This window comes from Malus domestica, chromosome 16, assembly GCF_042453785.1.
Source record: "Malus domestica chromosome 16, GDT2T_hap1".
Lineage (NCBI taxonomy): Eukaryota > Viridiplantae > Streptophyta > Magnoliopsida > Rosales > Rosaceae > Malus > Malus domestica.
The window spans coordinates 2,145,457-2,168,629 of NC_091676.1; the positions used below are offsets into that span (position 1 = coordinate 2,145,457).

Genomic DNA, 23,173 nt, shown 5'->3' on the forward strand with positions numbered 1-23,173 from the left:
GGGCGATGTTATCAAGACACATATTTATATCTGATACACTCCTATCCATTTCTGACCGTCTGATCAAGACAATTGAAGAAGATCAATAGACAAGGGAATTGTTATTAGCATTCCAAATATCTCATTTGACACTTCAAATTTTCTATAATTAGAAAAAAATATATACTTATAAAAAATATATAATAAAAATTTTAAAATACTAATAACAGTTCTCTATAAACAAAATTTTATAAACAAAATTTAACAAGACTACGTGAAAAGTATAAAAGGGCGTGAAAAGCACTTATCCAAGACCAAACAAATGAAACATTAACAGTCAAATGCTGAAAGTCCAGTAGGCCGGCTGGATAAATGGGCTGGCTCTCAATGTATTTCGGTCGTACGGCTGATCCTTATCCACAAGTCAATTGTCCGAAAGATGGACACGTGGCGCCCATCTAATAGTGCATCAACACGCTTGAACTATGGAGAGGTTTGACTTTGAAGAGTTACCGACGAAGCACCAACTGAAATCTAATTCAAAATTTGGAATATTCGAAATTGGTGGCTGTCCGAAACCTTCTAGAACCCCTTTTTACCGAAATCCAACGTCCAAATCGGAACCCTCGTCGTCTTCGACTTGTTCAAATCATTCAAATTTCCTCTCAGGTACTCCCGTCTCGTCATTTTTCTTCTCTCGGTCCCATTTTTTTCGCTAATTTTTCGGTACTAGTAGTTTAATTTAATCCAGTTCTCAGTAAATGCTTGTGGTTCATGCGCTTAATTACGCTTTTATTATTTTTTTTGCAATTTTCATATTTTCATTTGTATCTGTGGAGTGTGTGCTGTGGATTATACAAATGTGGTTGAAATTTGAAATTGTTTTAATTTTTAATTTTACAGGATCTCCTTTTTCTGTAATAATTTGGGTGCTTTCGACATTCGCTGGGTATGAAGTTCTTGGAATACACCCCGTTGGAGCGGTAAATTTACAATAGCAGCCACTTAATTTGGTCCTTACATTCTAATTCTGTGCATTTTTTTGTAAATGTAATAAAGTTTTGGGCTTTACTTTGCAGGTTAAATGATTTCTTTAGTGATTTGAATCTCGGAGAGCGAACAATTCAGGGTTGTCTTGAAGCTTACTCGTGTGGGTACTTTTTTTTTTTTTTTTTTTTTTTTTTTTTAATTTTTCGAGCTATCAACGTGTTTGTGATTTGTTGCAGAAAGACTTATTTTCTGTTGTGTTTTAATTACTAGGCAAACACACCGGATCGGATAAGAAATTGTCTCTCGGTTTGGAGAATGAGGTAAAATATAACAATTTTTATAATTCTGTGTAGATTTGCTATGGCTTGCCGCAAAACCGAGTGCAGTGTCGTTTTAGGATTCATACAGCCGACCCCTCTTTGTGGGATAAGGCCTTGTCGTTGTTGTTGTTGTTTTATGTCGATTTGGTATTTTTTTGGGTCATCTACTCTCATTTACTTATCTGTATATTATCATATGTATCGATCTGATTTTATATTTTAGTATGTAAGGATGTTTTCTGTATATCGGTTTCCAAACATCTGAAAGCTTTCTGGCATATTCGTACTTTTCATTTTTTGCCATCCAATATTCTCTTGCTATATAAGTGATAGATTGGTCTCGATATTATTGTTCTGTTGAAATACTCAGATTCTTGATTATCTTGGGAAATCTTCGGACTCTGATTCTTCCTCGCCTGCTGAATTTCTGCTGACCAGATCCAGGTGACCTATGTTAACTAGATAGATGTGGAAAATTGCACGTTGTTTCTCATCGATGTTTAATTTGTAATACTTTATGTGCATTCCAGCCGGAAGACATTGATTTACCTTGTTTTGACACTCTATCACTTGTATCCAGACTATGACTTCAGGTATCCCTGTTTCTTTGGGCTTTATTAAACACATTGTATTTCATTTCATGGAGGTCTGAACAAGAGGATTATGGGTAGACCTGTAAACGGGTCGGGTTTATTGGGTTTGGGTCGGGTTCAACCCGACCCGTTAAGTTAACGGGTCACCCGAACCCAACCCGTTAAGCTAACGGGTTACCCAAACCCGACCCGTTAAGCTAACGGGTCACCCGTTTCACCCGTTAACACCCGTTAACAATTATTATTATTATTTTTTTTTGCATAAAGTTTATTTTTTGTTATTAAGACTTTACTAAAATTACTAAAATATCCTCAACTAACGGGTGCTAACGGGTGTTAACGGGTCCTAACGGGTCTAACGGGTTGACCCAAAGTGACCCGTTATTTAACGGGTTGTTAACGGGTTCACCCGTTAGCGACCCGACCCGTTAAGCATCCACCCAAATACAAATATTAACGGGTTGGGTCGGGTCGGGTTAACGGGTTGGGTCCAAAATGCCAGGCCTAATTATGGGTAATGTCACGGTCAGCTTATTGGGCGACGTGGCAACCCGCTGTATAATCCTCTTATGTTTGCATTGGGAGTGTTGTCAAGAGGTTTGACAGACAGTTCGAACTGTCGCTCTGCATGGAGCTGAGAGTTCAAGTCTCTCCATTTCCCAAGTAAAAAAAGTTGAACATTTGTGTCGTGGATTTTGTTTTTATTTTGCACCTGATGACTTTGGAGTATACTGTACTCTGATGCATTGACGTGGAGTTCCTTCTTAATAGTTTCTTTGTAATTTTTGTAAGTGTATTACCTACATCTTTGTGGTTCCACTCCAGTGCAGTAAATGCTCATCAGTTTTTCACAGAGGAAAGCTGGGACAGTTTTAAGCAGATTTTTGATACCTATATGTTTGAAGCATCAAAGGTATTGCTGTGATAAAAGGCGCTTTTGCTTTGTTGTCCATGTATGTTACTTTTGTGAAGCTACAGTTACATTACTTTGCAATCCTCCTGTTGACCAGATGCTGAGTCTAGTTCATTATTATTTGTCACGTCATTTAGTTTTTATAGAATATTGACGGCTTTATTACGCTGACGACGATGTTGATCCTGTTCTCTGGTTTTGCTGGGACAATTAAATTTCAGGAATGGACAGAGACAAATGAGGGCAGTTCCTTGCTGGAAGCCTTGTACAAGGCTTTGGATGAGGTAAGCATATTTTCAAAAGAAGTGAAAGCAGGTAATTCCAGGAGGCAATTTTCTGATACCTTGCAATGCAGGTTGTTAGACTAGCGGAATGTGAAGTTTACAGTTACAGTCCGGACTCGGATGCTGATCCGTTTCTTGAGAGAGGATCCATGTGAGTTATCTTTTTGTTACTTGATAAATTTACACATTCGTGGCTGCATATACCTGTCAATGACATTGCGCTCTTTTGTTTCCTGCAGATGGTCGTTCAATTTCTTTTTCTACAATAGGAAACTTAAGCGTGTTGTGAGCTTCCACGTTTGCTGTTTAAGGTGGGTTACGATCATCTCAAACTTCTTTAAATTTTAACAAGTGCTCCCACAAAGAACCAACGACTAAGGGGTTTTCTGTTTACCCACTGTTTTTGGCAGTAACCTGGTGGCTGATGGATTTCTGATGGACAAGTTGCGCTACGATGAAGATGGAGAAATTTTCGACAACATGGACATTTGAGCGCAATATGCTGTATTGCTGTAGTTCTGTGCAGTTAGTATGTCAAAGATTCTTGACAACCATCTGTAGTTATGTAGCTTTAAGACTGACGGTCCACCCATTCTCCGTGAGGCCTGAGTAGGTTTAGCAATTCGTCACCAGATATGGATGTTGTTTGTTATGTACGGAAGAGCGATGCTTTTGTATATTTGTCAAATACAATAAACTGAGGCTCGTGAAACTCTTCAATTTCTGTATTTTTAGGTTACTCGCGGACGCAAGACTCCGATTTTTTACAACAATAAATCTAAGAGTTGGAAAACTCTAGATCCCCACAGCGGGGCAAGATCCTTGTACTAATTTGTCTCACGTTGGACACATTGTCCAAGATGTGAAAGCTACGTTGTCCATGATTACTAGATCTTTTGTTACCAATGTTCGCCGTCAAGTTAACGGTGTTGCCAACTGCCTCATGTGTTATGCTGGTTCACCATTACATTGTGGTCCTTATCTAATAATGCGTTGCTATGTGTGTATGTTTCTCTTCACTTATAATTGTATCGCATTAATGACAACCACCTGTACAAGATGTGAAAGCTACGTTGTCCATGATCACTAGATCTTTTGTTACCAATGTTCGCCGTCAAGTTAACGGTGTTGCCAACCGCCTCACGTGTTATGATGGTTCACTGTTACATTGCATCATTTGTCCAATAATGCGTTGCTATGTGTGCATGTTTCTCTTCACTTATAATTGTATCGCTTTAATTACAAGCACTTGTTCCTTTCATTTCTTCATCATTGCAAGATTTTATATTCTTTGTTTTCATTCGAGCAATATTTTAATTTAATAAATTACGAAATGGTAATTCAAATTTGAGTGTAGAAGAAAAAATATTGTCCTATACTAAGTTAATTAATCTGCTATATTTAATATGATTTATAAACTTATGAACTAAAAATAAAATTACAAAGATCTAACTTCGCGTTCCAAACCGACTTCCATGCTTTACAATAGTAGTAATAAATTGGTGATTAATCACCAACCAAGCCACAAATTAATTCAAATCCAACTTCTTCCTTGTATTTGGAAAAAAAGAAAAGAAAATTCCGTTCAGCTACCAGTACCACCATTACAGTTTCGATAGAAATTAATACGATATTAATCTCCCTATTAATCTAGTATTAACGATCTAAAGATCATATACTGAACCCCCGAAAAAAAGGACATCCAGGAAATGAAAAATTATGATTAATTATCTAGAACCAATCGGCTCTTCTTTGATGGTTTCCAACACCGGCTTCCTTGACCTAGACGCAGCTAATCTGTACCGAAACTCTGCCACTTGCAACCCCTCAACTCCGTCCAAGCTCAGCCGCAACGGACCTTGATGATCACCTTCATGATCTTTATCACCATGATTTTCTTTCCCACTCTCCACCGCCGCCACTTCTCCTCCTCCGCAACCACTCTCCGGCAATATCCTAACCTTCCAGCCGGATATACGCTTGGCAGCGGAGTTAGCCGCCATGAAGAACACGGCCATGTCGGCCGCCGTGACTATGGAGCTGAGCCTCCTCATTGGAAACATGATGTATGCGTTCCCAAACTCCAACTCCTCGTCGGCGCTGAGGGCGGAGAATCTCCTGCCAATGTGGAGAGAAGTCGAGTTGGCCAAGAAGGTGTTGGGACACTCCAGCATGAGCTCCGCCGCCTTGGTCGTCTCCCGGAACTGCCGGACGTCGCCGTTGGGGAAGATCACCCTCGCTGACTTGGAGCTCTTGATCATCGGCGTGGCCAAAGTGCATGAGATGTAGTTTCCCATTTGAAAGTCGAGAGAGAGAGAGATAGAGAGAGCCCTATGTAAACTTTGATGAATTGGAATCTGGTTAAAGAGTTGGTTGGTTTGTGAGAAAACGTTGCGAGGGGGTTTTATAGAGGGGAAAGCGAGTCAATCAGAGTCGTAAGTGGAAGTGGTTCTACTCGTTTGGTGTATGGCACTACGTGTCTGGTGTTTTGCCAAAAAAGTTAAGTACAAATTTGCTCCTTGAATTTTAGTGGTTGTTTCATTTTGCTCCTCAAATACAAAGTTGACAAACTTAAAAGGGAGCGTCTATGGTGTCGATTATGGCAGCACTACATTTTATCGACCAACTGTCACAACGCAAAATGTGGAGGGAGAGAAAGAAGAGAGACAAGGGGAGTAGTAGTATTGTATGTGGTGAAGTGTTAATATGTTATTTAAACAAAAAATAAGAGTTTGTTCGGTAATTTACTTGAATCTAACTTTTTGTATGTGACAAAGTTTTTGTGATTTTTGAAGAGTATTTTAGTAACTCATATAAGTTGACCAAAATGCCCCTCACCGACTTATATGTGATTGCTTATGTCTACAACTAGGCATTTATTGCTAATTAGTACTATAGCCTAGTAATATTCATCTTCATCGGTAAGTGAGAGGTTTTAAGTTCAGTTATTGCAAAAATTGAATTTTAATCACATTGTTGCTAACTCATTGTAAGGTTTAGTCTTTCTCATTTGGTATAGATAATATCGTTTGTTAAAAAAAAAATTGAAATACAATAACGTTTCATACTGTCAACGTTTGTAACAAAACCCACTTTATATTTTTTATTAGACATACTTTCAAAGTTCAAGTGTGAACTTGAGACGAAAGAAAGTTGAAGGACGAAAGTGAAGTAACTAGAAAATTGTAGGGGAAAAAGATGAAATCAACCCTTAACAAAATAAAAGAAGAAAATAAATGCGCGTTTGGGGATGAAAAGGTTGGGAAAAGGAATGGAAGGAGCATGTGTTTGAGTGTCTCAAACTTTGATGTGTTCCTGCGAATTTTCACCGTGAATGCGTGTGGGACCCAATTATTACCTTCCCGAATTCCAGCTAGAGGTGCTGAGTCACCGGACTCGCTGCCCCCAATAGTTTTCGGATATTTTCAAGTCAATTTTTATTCATGTCGTTTTCGTGGGTTTACTTCTGGGCCCGGTCCAACCGGAGTTGTTCGACACGTACCAAGGACCAAGTTTATCGCCTTAATCATTGGAAATAATAGAGTTTAATGCGTCTTTCCTATTGTCCACTCTTTTGTCCTTTGGAGACTTATCTGCTCGTTTTTCATTTTTTTACATTAAGAAATTGCCTTTTAATTTCTTCCAAATTACATTCTTTTTCAGTTACTTGTTGATTAACGAGTAATTCTGATGTGGATGGATTTCGTCAAGGAAATGCAGAAATAGTACTTCAAGATCCACTACGTGTCTAATATCATTTGCTCTTCTCGATATTTGTTAAAAATTTTGAATTTGCCTTTTTGATCCTAAGGGCGGTTGTTTCGGGAAATAATTGACACATACTTTTTGTTTCTTCCTACGTACTTATGTTTAATTATGTGGCTGTAAATAAAATGAGAGTGAGTGAAAAGCTAAAACAAGGTGTGTGAAAATCATCCCATTTTAAGTATATAGTTATTACGATGTAAGTCATATTATAATTATTAAAGGAGAGGAGCTTCAAATCAAACACATGATCTTGACTGCAAGGCTAAACACATGCAATTATGCAATAACCTTATAACTCAAGTGGTTAGAAACATGTACCTTTCCATTGAGTTTTTGAAGTCAATTTCCGCTTTCTTAATATAACTTGTATTAAAAAATTATTATTAATTGTTTGAGCTACAAATCCTTCTTTCAAGACTCTTGACTTAAAACATCAAATACCATATTGGAATTATAAATTATGAAACGTTAATTTAAAACATTAAAAACTATGTTATTACTTATTAGTATATGCATAAAGTTGGAATGTCGGGGAGTTCATACTGTTGAGAAAATATTATTTGTCGGTAGGTTGCACGCACGCCATGCCAATCACAGTTGAGAATGTGTTTTTGTCACGAACAGATTGGGATCATACGAGTAATGCTGGTGGCAAACTATTTAGATTAAATTTTGTAAAAATTACGTAACATAGTTGTTGACGATTTTATTATTCTTTAACTGTTGATTAACGTGTTTATTTTCTATTGATCATATATCACATGATTTGCAAACTATGTTTAAAACTTGGTATATCTAGTAATACTCGGAATCACACAGTATACGGTTTATAATAAGAAGTTTTAACAAAACACTCTAGTACTGTTCATTTTTAACAAAAAACTATATTTTTACCTTTCCTTAATACTATTCACTACACCTTTATTTGTTCTTTTTCATTAAAACTAATTTTTTTTGAATTTTTTGTTAATTTTTCTTTTATAATAAGGATAATATATATGACTGCACACAAGACTGCATCATCCACACCAAGGAACAAAATGCCGATAATATCGGCGATATTTCGCCAATATTATCGGTTTTTCATGGTACCGATATTTTAATAGGTATCCAACATGTTTTCGTCAAAATATCGCGATATTATCGATAATATCGCGATATTTTGGAACTGTGCTACTCGGAGAAGAACGCCGGAGCTTCTACAGCTCCGGCCGATTACAAACGCAAACCTTAGACTCCGATCTAATTACCAACGTGAAGAGGAAAGCGAGAGGAGTAAGTTTATACCCTTGGTTCGCCGTGAAATGGCCGAAGGTATTCGGAAAGCTCCTTAACAGTCACGGGTTCGCCGGAGTTGGGTGAGGTTTCCCCCGACCTGATCTCGTTCCATAACACATACCCAAGCTTACCTAACCGGAGAAAATGAAGAAAACTCGTCGGAGGTTTCTGGGTTTCGTCGATCTTGCAAAGACAAGAGGAAGAGAGAGAAAGATGAGGTTTTGATGGTGATGCCGTCTACGGAACGATGATGTGGGTGCCATGTACTAGGGTAATCACGGGAGAAAGAGTGAGAGTGATGAGAGGGTTTTGAGAGAGAAGAGAGTGTGCAGAGAAGGAAAGAAAGAGAAGGAGAAAGAAATGGGGTCTCGGGTAGGATCTGGTTGATCTCGATGACGATGGTGACGAAGCCGGAGGAGGAAGAGGAGGAGGGGAGGCGGCGGAGGGAGAAGGAGTAGGAGGAAACGAAGAGGGTTTTGTAGGGGCGGAGATTGCGAAGATGGAGAGGAGGGCGATGAGGAGGAGGAGGGATCGTTGACTCGTTCTCTATGTCTTCTCTTCTTTCTCGTTTCAATTGGCAATTTAGGGATTTAAGCAAGTTTCAGGCCCCCAAATCATCTACTTATATTGCCCTAAAAAACTCCAAGTAATTACAACATCGTATTAGAATTGTAATTGATCCTTGTTAGATTTGGTTTAGAAATTCTATGTAATTTAGTGATTGTTTCATATTAGGTTTAGATTTAAATTTTTTACTCCATTCAGATTTTAAAGGATTATAATAGATTTAAAAATTTATGAATTTTGATGAAGTTTAATAATTTTTAAAACTTTTATGTAAAATTTTAAGTGAATTCCCTCAAATTTTCAGGGAGCGATTTGAGAATGTTTAAAATATTATGTGAAATATTTCTAATTTTTTCGAGTTTCCCAACTTTTTAAAAATCTCTTCGAATCAATTTCTAAATGAATACATTTGGAATGTATGAATTTCTTAAAAATCATGATCGAATACCCCTTAAACTTTAAAGAATCACTTAAAATCCTGATTAAATGCCCTTAGATTTTTAAGGAGAATTAAAATGTTTATAAGCCCCAATTGGATGTACCGCTTAATTTAACTAATTGACACAACACAACAAAACCAGTTAAGATTACAAATTAACACAAAAGACGACTTGATGCGAGGTCATATCTAAAAAACTTGCCGCAATAAGCCTCAATTGGTGTGTTTAAACTTCTTTCATTAATTACTACATATTTTCTACACTCACAATGTTTGTCAGCTTGCTATATAATCAACTTGATAATGTTAAATCCATCATGCAATGCATTTCCTTCCAATTTTTTGTGATAAACTAATAGATAATTGACTAAATAAACATCTTGCAAAGTTTCAATAAAAATTTCCAAGTTTTTCTTACAATTTTTGTGGTTTCCATGTAATTTTTATCGATATTGATATTATTCCGATATTTCCATCGATATTTCCGTGTTTTCGGATTACCGATATTTCCGATATTACTGATATTTAATACCTTGATCCACACATAAGCAAGTTGTCGTTCTTAATCAACGCCGGACAGCTTATCATAATCCCACAAATGATAAATAATCCCATCCGATTCCCCACCAAGTTTCTTCATCTATTTACTAACTTGCATGGTGGAGTTTCTACCGAAAATTTAATGATTAACGATGCTTAACTAACCAAACCAACCAACGATGTGCACGTTACGCTAACTACTAGTACTTAGTATTAATTTGGTAGCATGTCCTCATCAAATTCACGTTTGAATTTTAACATACACTTATCATAATGCGGTTTGCATAGGTTATATTGTACGACTTGGAAAATGTCTACCTTTTAGGTTGAAGAAGAGACTTTTGTTATGATGCGATATGATTATAGGTGTAAAATAAGTCAAATTGGCCCGAACATAACATAGAACTGACCATAATGTTACTTTGTGGGCATGACTAGGAGTCGAACCATGAAAATTTTCTCAACATTATAAGATTGTATCGAACCATCCATAGGGTTTGTAATTAGTTTACTCATGATCTAGCTTTTGATCAAACACGAGGGTGGGTGATGTTGACTAGTCTTCAAATTAAGTGGTCTAATTCGATATTTCGTACCAGCCCACAAAGCCTTGTAAGCATGCTTAGATGGATCGAAGAAATTCCAGAACAAAAGTTATAATAACTTTAGTCAAATCCAAACATTTGAAATTTGATATAACGGCTACACATAAGGGTTCATTTTAAAAGTTATAATAACTTTAGCCGTTTGATCAAATTTCAAATGCCCGGATTTGTAGCCTTGGTGGACTTGGTAGAAGAGATCTAGAGAGGATCTCTTTCCGTAAAAGTTTTCCTGAAAAATGTGATAGTTGGGTTTTTTTTTAATATGGATGAGGATCCTCTCCAGATCCACTTTGTGGGAATCCTAGGGATTTCCACATCCTAGCCGTTTATCATATATTGTGCGATCTGTTTTCGTTAGATACTATTTTTGTTTAATTTAAAAAAAAGTCAAATAATTTTTGACCGTATGATATATAATGAATGACTAAGATGTGAGCATCCTAAGGATCCCCACAAAATGAATCCAGATGGGATCCAATTCCTATTAATACATTTTGCTTGTGCAGTAAGAAATATTTTATAATCCATTTGATTTGATGTTGTCATTTACTGCCACGCATATCTTTATTGAATTTTTGAGTTTTTTTTTAGTAAAACGAATATATTTTACACTAAGGGAGGGGAGAGTTCGGTTAAATCACACACTGGGCAACCTAGTTTAGTATCGAATTCGTCATGCATGAGATTCGAACCTAAGACCTCTTACTTACAAGTGAAAATGAATACTACCAGACCGTAGTACTGAATGACAAAAAAAACAAACCAGAGTGGCCTGAAAGGTAGCCAAAACGGAGTTCCGACGGCTAAAACATCTTCAAAGTGTCTTGAGAAGCTTTTGATGCGGCAAAAGTTCCATAAAATAGGTTTAACCCACAGTTCATGTAAGTGAAAATTCAAACTACTGTTGCCTAGAAATCATAAATGGGCCTCATTTTCATTTCTGTGGACAGCGGTCCAGTTGAGGTAATAGTGCAGCCCAACTTCAACGACGGGCTAGTTTCTCAAATCCGGCCCAAATCATACGACCTGGGTCACCGTTTAATTAAGCTTCAATCCTTGGGGCAGACGAAAACGACGCGTTTCGAACCATTTGTTTCCCTGTCTCCCTTTGTCGTTGTCCTTTCTCGTTCTCACAGTTGGCTCTGGCGCGACTGTGTCTGAGCGATGAGCAGTCGAGCAGTGGAAGACGACGCACTGGCCAAAGCCGCAAGAGCTGCCGAAGCTCTTTACCTCCTCCGAGACACCTACTTTCCGGCCGACCCGGATGACAAAATCTCCAGATTAAACGCCGATTCCGATCTTGCCCTCAACCTCCTCGATTCCATTCCTCTTGGTAATATTTCCGTTTACCCATCTCGTTTTAATCTCTGTTAATTCCACTTGAAGCTGACCTTTAGGGATGGTCAATGGATACCGATTTAGTTAAATGGAGGTCCATTTAAGTGTAGATATGTGTTTATTGTCGTGGTGAGTGGTGATGTTTGTGCTTGTGATGGGGATGATGGTGATATATGGAGTATCCATGGCCACCCATTAACCATCCCTACTGCCCTTTCATTATAAACCCGATTTGTGCCTTTCTCTTTTGTGGGTTTTCGTTGATATGCTCGTTTCAACTTTGAAGTTCCAATTTTGGACTACATTGGTTCTCATAGAAGCTTAAAATTTGAGAAATAGACTAAAAAGTTGATGAATTCAAAATCTCCCCCTGATATAAGTTTATTTCTGTGACGATAATGCCTACATTGGTTCTCGAATCTGTCACTGCTAATTCCTTTGTTATTATGTTGCATTTGTATTTGTATCTTATTAGTTCAAGTTTCAAACACTGTGTCTTTAACCAGAGCAAAGAAAACATCCGGCTCAACGTGCGAAATATGAATATCTGAGAGGAAAGATACTGGATGTTTTACCGAATTATAGAAAAGAAGCAGAGGATCATCTCTCAAAAGCTGTAAGAATGCATTGTGACTTCCTGTAGTTGAGCATGTTTGTAATGCTGTCAGTTCACTTCCACTGAAATAGATTAAACGATGATGCAGGTTAAGTTGAATCCATCTCTTGCAGATGCTTGGCTATGTTTAGGTAACTGCATTTGGAAGAAGGGAGATCTATCTTCAGCCAAGAACTGCTTTACTCTTGCCCTAAGCAAGGTTATTCTTGATTAGATTGTTGTAGTTTATTGCAGTGACCTCTCGATTCATTGTGCTATAAGTTTTATGATTGATATGTGCATTGCGTTTGGAAGCAGGGTCCAAACAGGCAGATACTTTGTCAACTTTCGATGCTTGAAAGAAAAATGGCTCAAGGCAACCGTTTTGTCTCTCAACTTGTTTTTCTTGTTGTTTTTCATGATGTGTGCGTCATTATGCTTACCTAATTTTCGTCATTTTTCTAGGTACCGACAATGAGGCAGAACTTGTTGATGAAAGCATTCAACATGCCAAGGAAGCCGTAACTCTTGATGTCAAGGATGGGAATTCATGGTGTAAGATCTCATAATCAACCATCTCAAAAAGTTCTATATTCTTCGGATTTGAGTAAGATTTATACTTGATAAGTTGTATAGCATGTAACACTGAGTTTGCTTTGCCATTTACCAGCCTTCTTCCAGTTAGCTTGATTTGACTGGTATCTTGTACATGCATAAATATTTTCTACTGATTCACTTAATCCCTTGTTTCATTTCTTTGGTTATTTTTTGGAGATCATTGCTTATTCTGTTTAACTGAATTTTTCTAACTTAATTGGCAGACAATCTTGGAAATGCATGTCTTACAAGTTTTTTTGTGACTGGAGCTTGGGACCATTCCAAACTTCTGCAATCTTTGAAGGCATACCAAAATGCTGTAAGTGCGTAAAGTAAGAACTTCTGCAGAGTCAGTTGTCTATGTGCTGTATTTCTTGTAAGTATGGATCTTCTGTCAGTTAGAAGATGTTCTAATGTTTTTTGTTGCGTATCAGGAAAAGGATGAAAGAATGCAGTCCAATCCAGACCTATATTTTAACTGTGCCACTGTAAGCTCAGTTTTTCTTGTGTTTTGTCTGGAATTAGTACTCATAAGTTTCTCAAGTAGATGTGATTCGTCAATCTTTCCTTTCTATGAATCAGCGTCTAGAAGGTTAAAGATGGAGTTGTACTAATACAAGGGGAGAGAATAGGAAACAGTAATGATAAATTATTTATTATTTTCTGTTTTTGTTAAATACAGAGGAGGATGTATATGAAGTGACATAAGTTGCATGAGTCTTAGAAAGACATGCTGCCATCAGATTGGGTCCTTAGTACTGCTCAATATCTCATGTTTTGTACGATTGTAAGATTAAGTTTCTGGTTTCAGGTAAACAGATATCTGGAAAACTATGAAAGGGCCCTTTCTGGATTTGAAGCTGCTGCTTTAAAGGATCCTGGTCTCAATGCTACAGAGGAGGTTCAAAAGATTGTTAGCCTTCTTGACAGGCTGGATAATCTGTTAAGGGTAATGCATTTCTCGTTATAAATGTGGTATTTCGGTGTCTTCAATGTTGAGATTAAGTTAGAAATGGGAACTAAGCACACTTAAATATCTATGTAATGTTGTGAGTGAAATTAAGTACTTCAAGAAGCACAGGTTAAGGATATCCTACAGCAAACGGTTTTTAGATCAATATGATATGTGCCGGTTCTCGACCTTATGATTTTGTTTTGCAGGGGCATGCTAGATCTAAACGACTTCTGTCTTTAGCATCATCTCCGGCTGGTGTAAACTGTATGCTTCATTATTCTTTCATGTATTTTGGATTATGGTGATTTGTAATTTTCAGTGAGCCTCCCTCATTGCTCTTTCTTTCCCACAGGAATATACTGATTTTCTTTGTTTGCATCTTCTATTAGTGAACTCCTCATATCAAAGAGCTACTGTAGATATTCTATCAGAGGGTCTGAACAAATCAGTAGCACTAGTGGGAAAAGTGCTATTCTTTATTAAGCATGACAACGTTGCTCCACTGTAAGTCCTCTGCAAGGCACCTTTCTTTTACATCTTCTGTCACTAATATGTAGAACTAAGTCGTCGTGAAACTTGAAGTGATTAGAAATATAAACTTGCTCGTGTGTGAGAGAGTTTGCTGGGTGCTCAGTGCATTTGAATTGTCAGTGCTTTTGCTTTGTTCTTGACTATTTTATCCTTTCATCTTCTTTGTTAGGTACTACTTGGCATGCGATTCAAATCAAATATGCTTTGTTGTGTCAGTTTATGGCATTCAATATGATTCGGTAAGACTTGGCAGCTTAAGAATAAAATGAGAAATAGAAACCATGTACTTTCTTTACATCCCAAATACGGATTGGTTTGACCTTTATGTATATTGAGCAACTATGCTATCGTCCCTCACCAATTCAAGTGATTAAGAGTCAAACTGTACCTCGTTCTCACAGATCAAAGAAGGAGATCAGCTAACAATACTGGAACCTTTTCATCGGCGTTTCAAGTTTTCTTGGAAAGAAAAGGTACTCATTTCACGTAATTTAGATGTTCTTTATTTTCATTAGTTATAATAAAAAGAGTTTTTAATTAGAATACTTCAGATAATCTTATTCTTGGAACGTAAGATTGTAGATTTTTATGAACAGCAGTAACAATTATTTACTCTCTTTATTGATTAATCAATGAATATAATGATTTTTTATTAATTTTGGTTTTCGGTTCCCATTATTGGCAGTTCTACGACTTCAAATCATTTCGTGTGGATTTCATAGAACAGTTGCTTGTGAACGGAAAGGCCCTTACTCCTCACCAAGCTGTCCGTACCTCAATTTATGCACAGCACAAACCATGACTGTATATAGTGGTTTCGAGTGAAATGTTTGCGAGTAATGTACTTTTGCTGAGGTTTTGTTTGTCTGCCCTTGAGTTTTTATGTTGTATTCTTCGTGAATAGATTAGGGAATGAAGAAAGAAAAGCTAGACGGGGCCGAAGTTGTTGCCCAAGTGAAATGCCGTCAGTGCAGTGAACTGAGATATACTACATTTTGACGGATTTTTCTTTTGGCCATGTATTTGGATGGATACTATTCATATCGAAAATTCGCCTTTTTATATCTTACGTTCGTATAATTTTTAGGGAAATACCAAAAATAGGACAATTTCTTAATTTTGGGACAGTAATAGGACATTTAAAATATACACACGGCATGGATATGTCATGCACAACAATCGAACATAAATAGAATTTTTTTACATCTTGAAATTACTTAATTGTTCTCATATATAAATGGGTTATTTTCTTTCATTTTCTGATTTCCATCTCTCTCTACTCTCTCTTCTCTCACATTCCCCCTCATGCACTCTCTCTTCCCTTCTCACTGTGCAGAGTCCTCCCGACTAACACTGTCCAAATCGAAGCCACCACCAATTTCATCTCGTCTTCACGAGTCCAAAACACCTAACCTTATCACGAATCTCATCCCCAATCGTTGGGATCGAAACTCAAGTAATTGCGAGTTTTTCGACTATTTTCTGGCAACACGACAAACAATCGAGGCTCGAGACCACCACCACTGGACTCGCATCGATAGTGGGAACAAAGCTCAGTCATTAATTGCTATGCACAAAACCCATTTGTTTTTTGCTCTCTTCCTTCCAATATTTGCAGATTAGTGGGACTAAAGAAGTTAATTTTTTTTTTCATATTTGGAGAAGGGGAGAATAAACCCAGAAGTTGTATGAAGTTGTGATGGGATTCCCTACCTTGTTTGAATGTTGTGATAGTGTTTACTAAAAATTGGCAAAAATTTATGTTTTGTTGGATGAATTTTTTAGGATAAGTTCATTGTATGTACACGGCATGCACATGATATACTCACAGATCTGAGCCAACCCAAAAACTCAGAGCTCATAGCTCTCTCTTCAAAATCAGAAAAATGACGTCTTCACTTGTGACATCACCACCATTTACACTATATGCACACCATATGTACATCATATGTACAGTACATGCACATAATATGCACAGAGCTTGAGATCGAGTAATGAGCTATTCTTTCACATTAATAAGAAATTTTAACGGCAATCTATTGGTATAGTGGATACAATTAAAATATAATTGTTACGTATATAAGGTTATAGTGGCAGTTTGAAAAGTCTTGTTATGTACATCAATCATCATTTAACCGTGCATGTGGAAAACATGATACTTGTCATTATTTCATGGACAAGCATGATCCTTAATGTCCTCTAAGCTTTTTCTTATTTTTTTTTTTCGTCGAGGCTCATACTCACTAAATTCTGGGGCACAACATTCGTGCATCATAACTAGTGAACAGTCCTGCTTCTCATATTAAGATGTAGCCATGCACCATATATGCACACCGCATGCACATTACGAAAAAAATTTCACAAATTTCTGCAATTGGACACTTGAACCAGATATTGTTCCATCTCAGTTTTGTAGCATGTCAAAACTTGAAATTTATTCCATAACCTATAGGCCCCAACATGAAACACAAAACCTAATTTAACTTCCAAGTTTTTGGGTTGGTTCAGATCTATGAGCATATCGAATGAATGTCGTGTACATACATTGAGCAAATCCTGAAAAATTCATCCAACAAAACACCAACATTTAATGATTGGGCTTTGTTCTCATTGTAGATGCGAGTCCAGTGGTGGTAGTCTCGAGCCTCGATTATTTGCTGTGTTGTAAAAAAATGGCCGAAAAACTCGCGGTTGCTTGAGTTTTGATCCCAACGATCGAAGATGTGATTCGTGACAAGGCTATGTGTGTTTGGACTCGTGAGGACGAGATGAAATTGGTGGTGACTTCGATTTGGACGGTGTTGGTCGGGATGATAGTGCACTGTGTGTGCACAGTGAGAAGGGGAGAGAGAATGTGTGAGGGAGAAAGTGAGAGAAGAGAGAGGAAATGAGAGAGAGAGTAGAGAGAGATCAGAAAATGGAAGGACATAACCCATTTATATATGGGTATTTTAGTAATTTTGGTTTTGTGCATGGTGTACATGGTGTGCATGGCTTGTGCATGGCTGGTTTGTCATATTTTTGTCCCAAGATTAAGAAATTGTCCTATTTTGGAGTATTTCCCTAATTTTTAAGTGTATGAAACATCAAACTAGCATTACGAAGGTCTCAAATTCGACTTCAACTTAAAGTCATGGTGATGATAAATCTCATACCTCATTGACAGACAGTTCAACATTTAATAGAAAAATGGACAAACTGATAGAGTTTTGACGTTAAAAGAAATTGTAAGATTAGGTATGACATTGCAATGTTTTAAACATGAAGTATGACATTGTGGTAGTTGAGATAATTTTGTGTTGTACCCATTTAATTATGATAAATGAGATTGTTGTTGATTGGGGTTCCTATAGCACAGATGTAAACGAATCAAAGTGGGCCTTGGCCCAAGTCACCAGGGATCCATAGAATAGAAGCATATTATCGCAAAAGAAAATTTTCATGGTATTCCAAAATTCTCATTTTGTGTTCTAAATTTTTTATATTTATAGAGAAAATATACTTATGAGGAGTACAAAATGAATGAAAATTTTGTAGTGCCAATAATAATTCTGTTTACTCAAAGAATGAGGCATTGACAATGAGTTTATTCAAAGACTAATCCAACTAGCATGCCCACTTTCAAATTGCTCTTTGAATGTAGGAGAAATTAGGTTCTCATCACTCTTTCTTTCATTGCATTGATTAAAATCTTATTTCTTTTTTATTTTTGATTAAGGTCCTTACCTAACGTCATTATTTCAATTATATTTACATACCAATATAATTAATTTTATTTCAAAAATATATTCATTTAGTGTTTGAAACGTTACATTTGATATATTTACATTTATGGTTAAACTTTGTATTATATATTTCTATTTTTAGTTTGTACCATTTTTAATTTGCAACTCTTTTTTAATTTGTACCAAATATCTTTTTAGTTTTAATTTGTACCTATATATTAATTTCATTTGTGCACATATTTTTAAATTTTTTATTTATACTCATAATTTATTTATAATGTACCCATTTTTCTTTATAAATGTACCACTTTGTTATATGTAAAATGTACCTTTTTTTTGTGAATTTACCTTTTTAATGTAAAATATTTTTTTTATTTGTTTATCATGTATACATATTTTATAATAAAATATACCCCTTTTGCAATTTTTTTGAACACTATGGTACATTCGTTTGACATTTATCATTTCAAAGTTACATATTGTTACCTGTTTTTATCTATTTATTCAATAATTTTTTTTGAGTTTTTTCTTTTTTATTGTAATCGTTTTTAATTTATATGCCATATAATATGGGATTTTAAATCCCATAAACATGTCAAGTAATTAATATCCAACATATAAAAATACATATTAATAGTAATAATGAGGTGTACAAAGTCAAGGGACTTTGATAAAAAATTGAATACCATTAAGATTTTAGTTAAAGAATGTTAGTGGTTAGGGACTGAATACAAAGTCTCCCTTAAATGTAACCCGATTTCTTTAGTTTTCTGATGTGACTCAACACGTAACATATTTTCACAGGCCCTTCTATTTGTGGTGAAATCTTAAGCCTGATCAAGTTTAATTACGTATTGTGTGTGTGATCTGGAGTAGGTGTCATTGTTGCCTTCATAAGTGGGCTAACGTGTTTGGATATTATCAAAGAAGTCAAGATTTCATCTTAAAACCAATCGAGGATAGTGAAAGTGGGAGTCGCTCAAATACATGATGCATCAACAGACTTTCGAAAGTAAACGGTTTGCAACTATTCTATATAAATGAGTACGTGCGAGGTACCCCTGCATAATTAGTTATCTTGGCAGCAGCCTCATTTGCCAGGTTCATATCACATGTTCCTGAACTTCCATCCGAACTCTGGTATGAGTAATTTGCTTCACTGGCAATTCCTCCGTTTTGTTGAATGTATGCAAAGGCGTTAGCCATGTTACCACCATCGCAGCCGGAGTTACTTGTATCACAGCTCACAAATTGTTGCTCAGACAGTGAGATCAAGTTGCCAATTTTGATTTTGGTAATCCCTTCGACTGCTGCCACTGCAGAAAATGCCCAGCAACAACCTGCATGTATTCAAACAAACAGATATGAATTAATTTCCGTAGGAAAGAATGCATGAAGAAAGTAATTAAAATATATATGTACGAGTAAGCTTAGCCCAATATTAATACGGTGGTTGGTGCTTTTACCACAGAGCCCTTGATCTTTTACAGGAGTAACAGCTCCTTGCTGTTGGAGCTTAAAAAGACTTCACTACTTTGGAGATGTTTTTCTCACAAAGAAGAATGTAATGCAGCGGAATTGATCGGCAAGAGAAAGAAAGAATACTGAAAGTATTACACAAGATTTTAATTCACTCACAAACTTAGTACAAGAGGAAACACTCAAACACTCTTAGAAGCTTTGTTGCTTCTTCTCACTTCTCACTTCTCACTCTCTCTTATCACTACTTGCTCTCTTGGTTGTTACAAATGGTGTGGATGCCTTCTCCTTTTATAGGCATGGATGAAATCTTGGAGAAGCATGGAAGTATCATGCTAGAGATATCTAGATAATTCCACTACCTTCCTAAGCTAGAATTATCTACACTAATCTTGTATATTGGTGGAATCCTCACCATTATTCTAGACTCTTCCACTAACTTGAACTTTGCTGGACTTCTCTAGCATGTGCATGGATCTTTCTTTGTGCATGGGCTGGATCCATTATCTTTGGGCCAAGACAAAATTACTATTCACTTGCTCCCTCCAGTCAATGCTTGGGGGAACATCCGTCAGGCTTAGGTTTTTGTACGTAAAAGATGCATCTGCGGATGAGGTTGATTCGGTGGGCTTCTTGTATACAGTATGATGTCTGAGAAATTCTTCATGGGTCATATCAGAAAATTGATTGATGCCTAGCTTGTATATCTTCTTCCTTTCACTGTTGAATTTCTCCACAAATCCCACATTGTTCTTAAATATGTGGAAACGCCTTTCCTTCTATGCGCTGTCCTGGTAAACGCACCCAAAATTTTCCATCCATTGCTCATGTTTTGCAGCAATGGAAGCTTCGTACAACGCGCGGGACGTGGCTTGAGATGCCAAGGTCCCCAAGGTGATGAGTATGGCAACAATTAAAATGTTTCTTTCAAAAGCCATTGCTCACAAAGTACCACTGTTGATGAGAGGGGCGCTCTGTATCGACAATGGCTTTGATTTCAAGTTGTGATTGGTGTGAAGAAGCAAGCATGCTATCACGGGTTTATATAGAAGCCGATCAGAACCTCATGTATGTGCACCTTGTTGAAAAATATTATTATTTAGATTTATTTTAATGTTTGTATTTTGGGCCTAGCCCGTTAGTATTAGTGACACATCTAGTCTTGACTCTGCCGTAGCATGATATTGTCCGCTTTGGGCCTCGGCCACGCCCTCATAGTTTTGTTTTTGGGAACTCACACGAGAACTTCCCAGTGGGTCACCCATCCTGGGAATGCTCTCGCCCGAATTCGCTTAACTACGGAGTTCCGATGTACTCCGAAGCCAGTGAGCTCCTAAAAGGCCTCGTGCCATATGGAGGTGGGAATGTACAGTACAGCACATCACCCCATCTCCGTTGGTCGATGTGGGATGTTACAATTAGGTTTTTTATTTCCTTGCCTATTAGGGTTAGGTTAGTTTTCTATATATATATATGGTACTTTGTAACTCTATAAAATAACAAATCATTCACAACGTAATCTCTTAGAGTTTTGTAGCTGTTTCAACATTCTTGTTTGTTTAATAATATTCTATTTTGTAGTCTTCTTTGTGGCGCATTTTGATATTCAACTTGGTGTCAAAGCAGGTTTGATCTGTCGGGATTTAATCTGCTATTGCATGTCTCATGTCAATTTGTTATCGTCTTTCGCTGTTTGATTGTTGTTTGTACCATACTTGACTAATCTCGAAACTACTGAGCACCGGTCAACGTTATACCGTCAAGGACCCAGAAGAGTTTCCCTCCAACCAGGAGACCAATCACAGCGCGATACGTGTCGACATCAGAAGCCAATCATAGCGCGACACGTGTCAACATCAGAAGCCAATCGCAACACGACACGTGTCAATGTCAGAATGAAAATAGAAACTCTCTTCTATAAATAGAGATCATTCTCTCACAATATTTCCTAATGTCATTTGTACTAAATCATTCACTAGTACTCACTAAAGGAGAGCTTGAACCTATTTACTTGTGTAAACCCTTCACAATTAATGAGAACTCCTCTACTCCGTGGACGTAGCCAAACTGGGTGAACCACGTACATCTTGTGTTTGCTTCCCTATACCTATCCATTTAAATACTTATCCACATTAGTGACCGGAGCAATCTAGCGAAGGTCACAAACTTAACACTTTCTGTTGTACCAAAGTCTTCACTGATTTTATGCATCAACATTTGGCGCCGTCTGTGGAAACGACACTTATTCCCACTCTCTTCAGCTTTGCCAAGCTGGTTTCCACCATTCATACACTCTTTTTTGACCAGGAATCCCTCTCCAACATAGGGAGCGAAGGAAGCCACAACACACAGAATGACACCCTTCTTGCACCTAGTGCGAAGCAACGAAAGAATGAAGGAAAAATGGTTGCTCTTCAAGCTAAAGTCGATGAGTTAGAAGCTTAGAACAATAAGATAGCAATGAAGAATGAAGTCCTCCAGGAGTAGTATGGGAAACTTTTTGAGACGCTCCACGAAGCTAGGCGTACTCAAACTCGTTGCCCTTGTGGACATCAACCAAACATCTGGGTGCCCCCAACACAGAGGGTCACCTCCCTTCGACATGGGTATCCCCGATGAGGAACGAGCTAATCATCAAAACATTGATCAACATGAGACTTTTCTCAACCCAGATGCTTCGACTCAAAGTAGAAGAAGTGGAGTAAGACACCTCATTGTAGAAGGGTTTGAATGATTGAAAGCCGTTTATCGTGACTGCCGGGACTTCGTAAAGCAACGTCGAGAGAATCCCCTCCACATATGCTAGAAGATCAATGACCCAAGGGTTTCTGAAAGACTCGGTCCTCTCTCACGACCCAGGCCAGCTGTCAATCTAGGGAAGAAACGACAGGTCCCAGAGGAACATGAAGGTACGGGGGACTTTGATGTATTCCGACAGACTCACCCTAGAAGTCAGTACGGCGAGTCCAAGGAAAAATCACACGTCCTTGCTCAAACTTTCCTAATTCCAAGAGGCGATGGAGACTTACGAAAGAAAATCTTAGTGGTACATGACTCCACTCAAGACCCATTTGTCCTACAGCTCATTGAGGAAGTAAACAAGTTGAAGGCTGAACGTCAGGCCGAGATACCTGACTGGAACCAACCCAGGCCTGGCCCTCTCACAAGGAGGATCCTTGACACCCCCTTCAAGCGAAGATAAAACAAAAGCTTGGTTTACAACTCTATACTGGAAGGGAGACCCGATTGAACACCTTAATCTATTTAAGTCCACCATGGCATATCGGATGCACATCGACGAAGAGTAATGTCTTCTCTTCCCCTTCACCCTTTCTAGCGGAGCTCTAAATTGGTATTGTCGTCTTCCACCTGAGACAGTAGACTCATTTAAGGAAATGAGGAAATTGTTTGTCTCTCAACACATCTTCTAGACCGATCGCTTGCATTATGCAGATGACTTGTACACTATTCACCAGAAGCTGGACGAGTCATTATAAAAGTATGTTGGTCGTTTCAGCTATGAGTATTCTCGCTGCGCTGAGGCAGATGACAAGATTGCCCTCAATGCCTTCACGGCAGGCCTACGTGATTGTTTCTTCAAGTACATGATCAATGCCAACACTTGGAAGACGTACTCTGAGGTGATGGCACAAACTTATAACCATGCCTTCGCCGAG

At 37.6% G+C, this 23,173-nt stretch overlaps 3 protein-coding genes and 1 long non-coding RNA gene across 5 annotated transcripts; 2 read left to right on the top strand and 2 right to left on the bottom strand.

Annotated features, from left to right (window-relative positions):
* Nucleotides 1–466: 466 nt before the first annotated feature.
* LOC103402617 (uncharacterized) lies at nucleotides 467–3,799 on the top strand. 2 transcript variants are annotated; one of them, XM_029095697.2, is made up of 11 exons: nucleotides 467–648; nucleotides 883–962; nucleotides 1,059–1,129; nucleotides 1,240–1,289; nucleotides 1,660–1,733; nucleotides 1,820–1,882; nucleotides 2,708–2,795; nucleotides 3,017–3,079; nucleotides 3,151–3,230; nucleotides 3,319–3,390; nucleotides 3,490–3,799. In XM_029095697.2, the coding sequence occupies exons 2-11, from the start codon at nucleotides 931–933 to the stop codon at nucleotides 3,569–3,571; spliced, it is 675 nt and encodes a 224-aa protein (XP_028951530.2). In that variant the 5' UTR covers nucleotides 467–648; nucleotides 883–930; the 3' UTR covers nucleotides 3,572–3,799. The 2 variants fall into 2 exon arrangements, with proteins under 2 accessions (XP_028951530.2, XP_070671807.1); XM_070815706.1 differs by having other exon boundaries at nucleotides 637–705.
* Nucleotides 3,800–4,806: 1,007 nt separating this feature from the next.
* Nucleotides 4,807–5,376, bottom strand: LOC103403221 (uncharacterized). Its single transcript, XM_008342050.1, has one exon. It carries the CDS (start codon nucleotides 5,374–5,376, stop codon nucleotides 4,807–4,809), a length of 570 nt encoding a protein of 189 aa, XP_008340272.1.
* Nucleotides 5,377–11,342: 5,966 nt separating this feature from the next.
* On the top strand, nucleotides 11,343–15,356 carry LOC103402616 (uncharacterized). Its single transcript, XM_008341357.4, has 13 exons — nucleotides 11,343–11,609; nucleotides 12,121–12,230; nucleotides 12,319–12,429; nucleotides 12,528–12,585; nucleotides 12,675–12,764; nucleotides 13,031–13,125; nucleotides 13,241–13,294; nucleotides 13,618–13,755; nucleotides 13,968–14,025; nucleotides 14,151–14,265; nucleotides 14,462–14,531; nucleotides 14,694–14,765; nucleotides 14,978–15,356. The coding sequence occupies exons 1-13, from the start codon at nucleotides 11,441–11,443 to the stop codon at nucleotides 15,092–15,094; spliced, it is 1,257 nt and encodes a 418-aa protein (XP_008339579.1). The 5' UTR covers nucleotides 11,343–11,440; the 3' UTR covers nucleotides 15,095–15,356.
* Nucleotides 15,357–18,955: 3,599 nt separating this feature from the next.
* LOC139193201 (uncharacterized) lies at nucleotides 18,956–19,606 on the bottom strand. The gene is made up of 2 exons (XR_011577618.1): nucleotides 19,484–19,606; nucleotides 18,956–19,357 (listed from the first exon to the last, which is right to left on the bottom strand). It is a non-coding gene; the product is annotated as an uncharacterized lncRNA (long non-coding RNA).
* Between the last annotated feature and the right edge of the window lie 3,567 nt (nucleotides 19,607–23,173).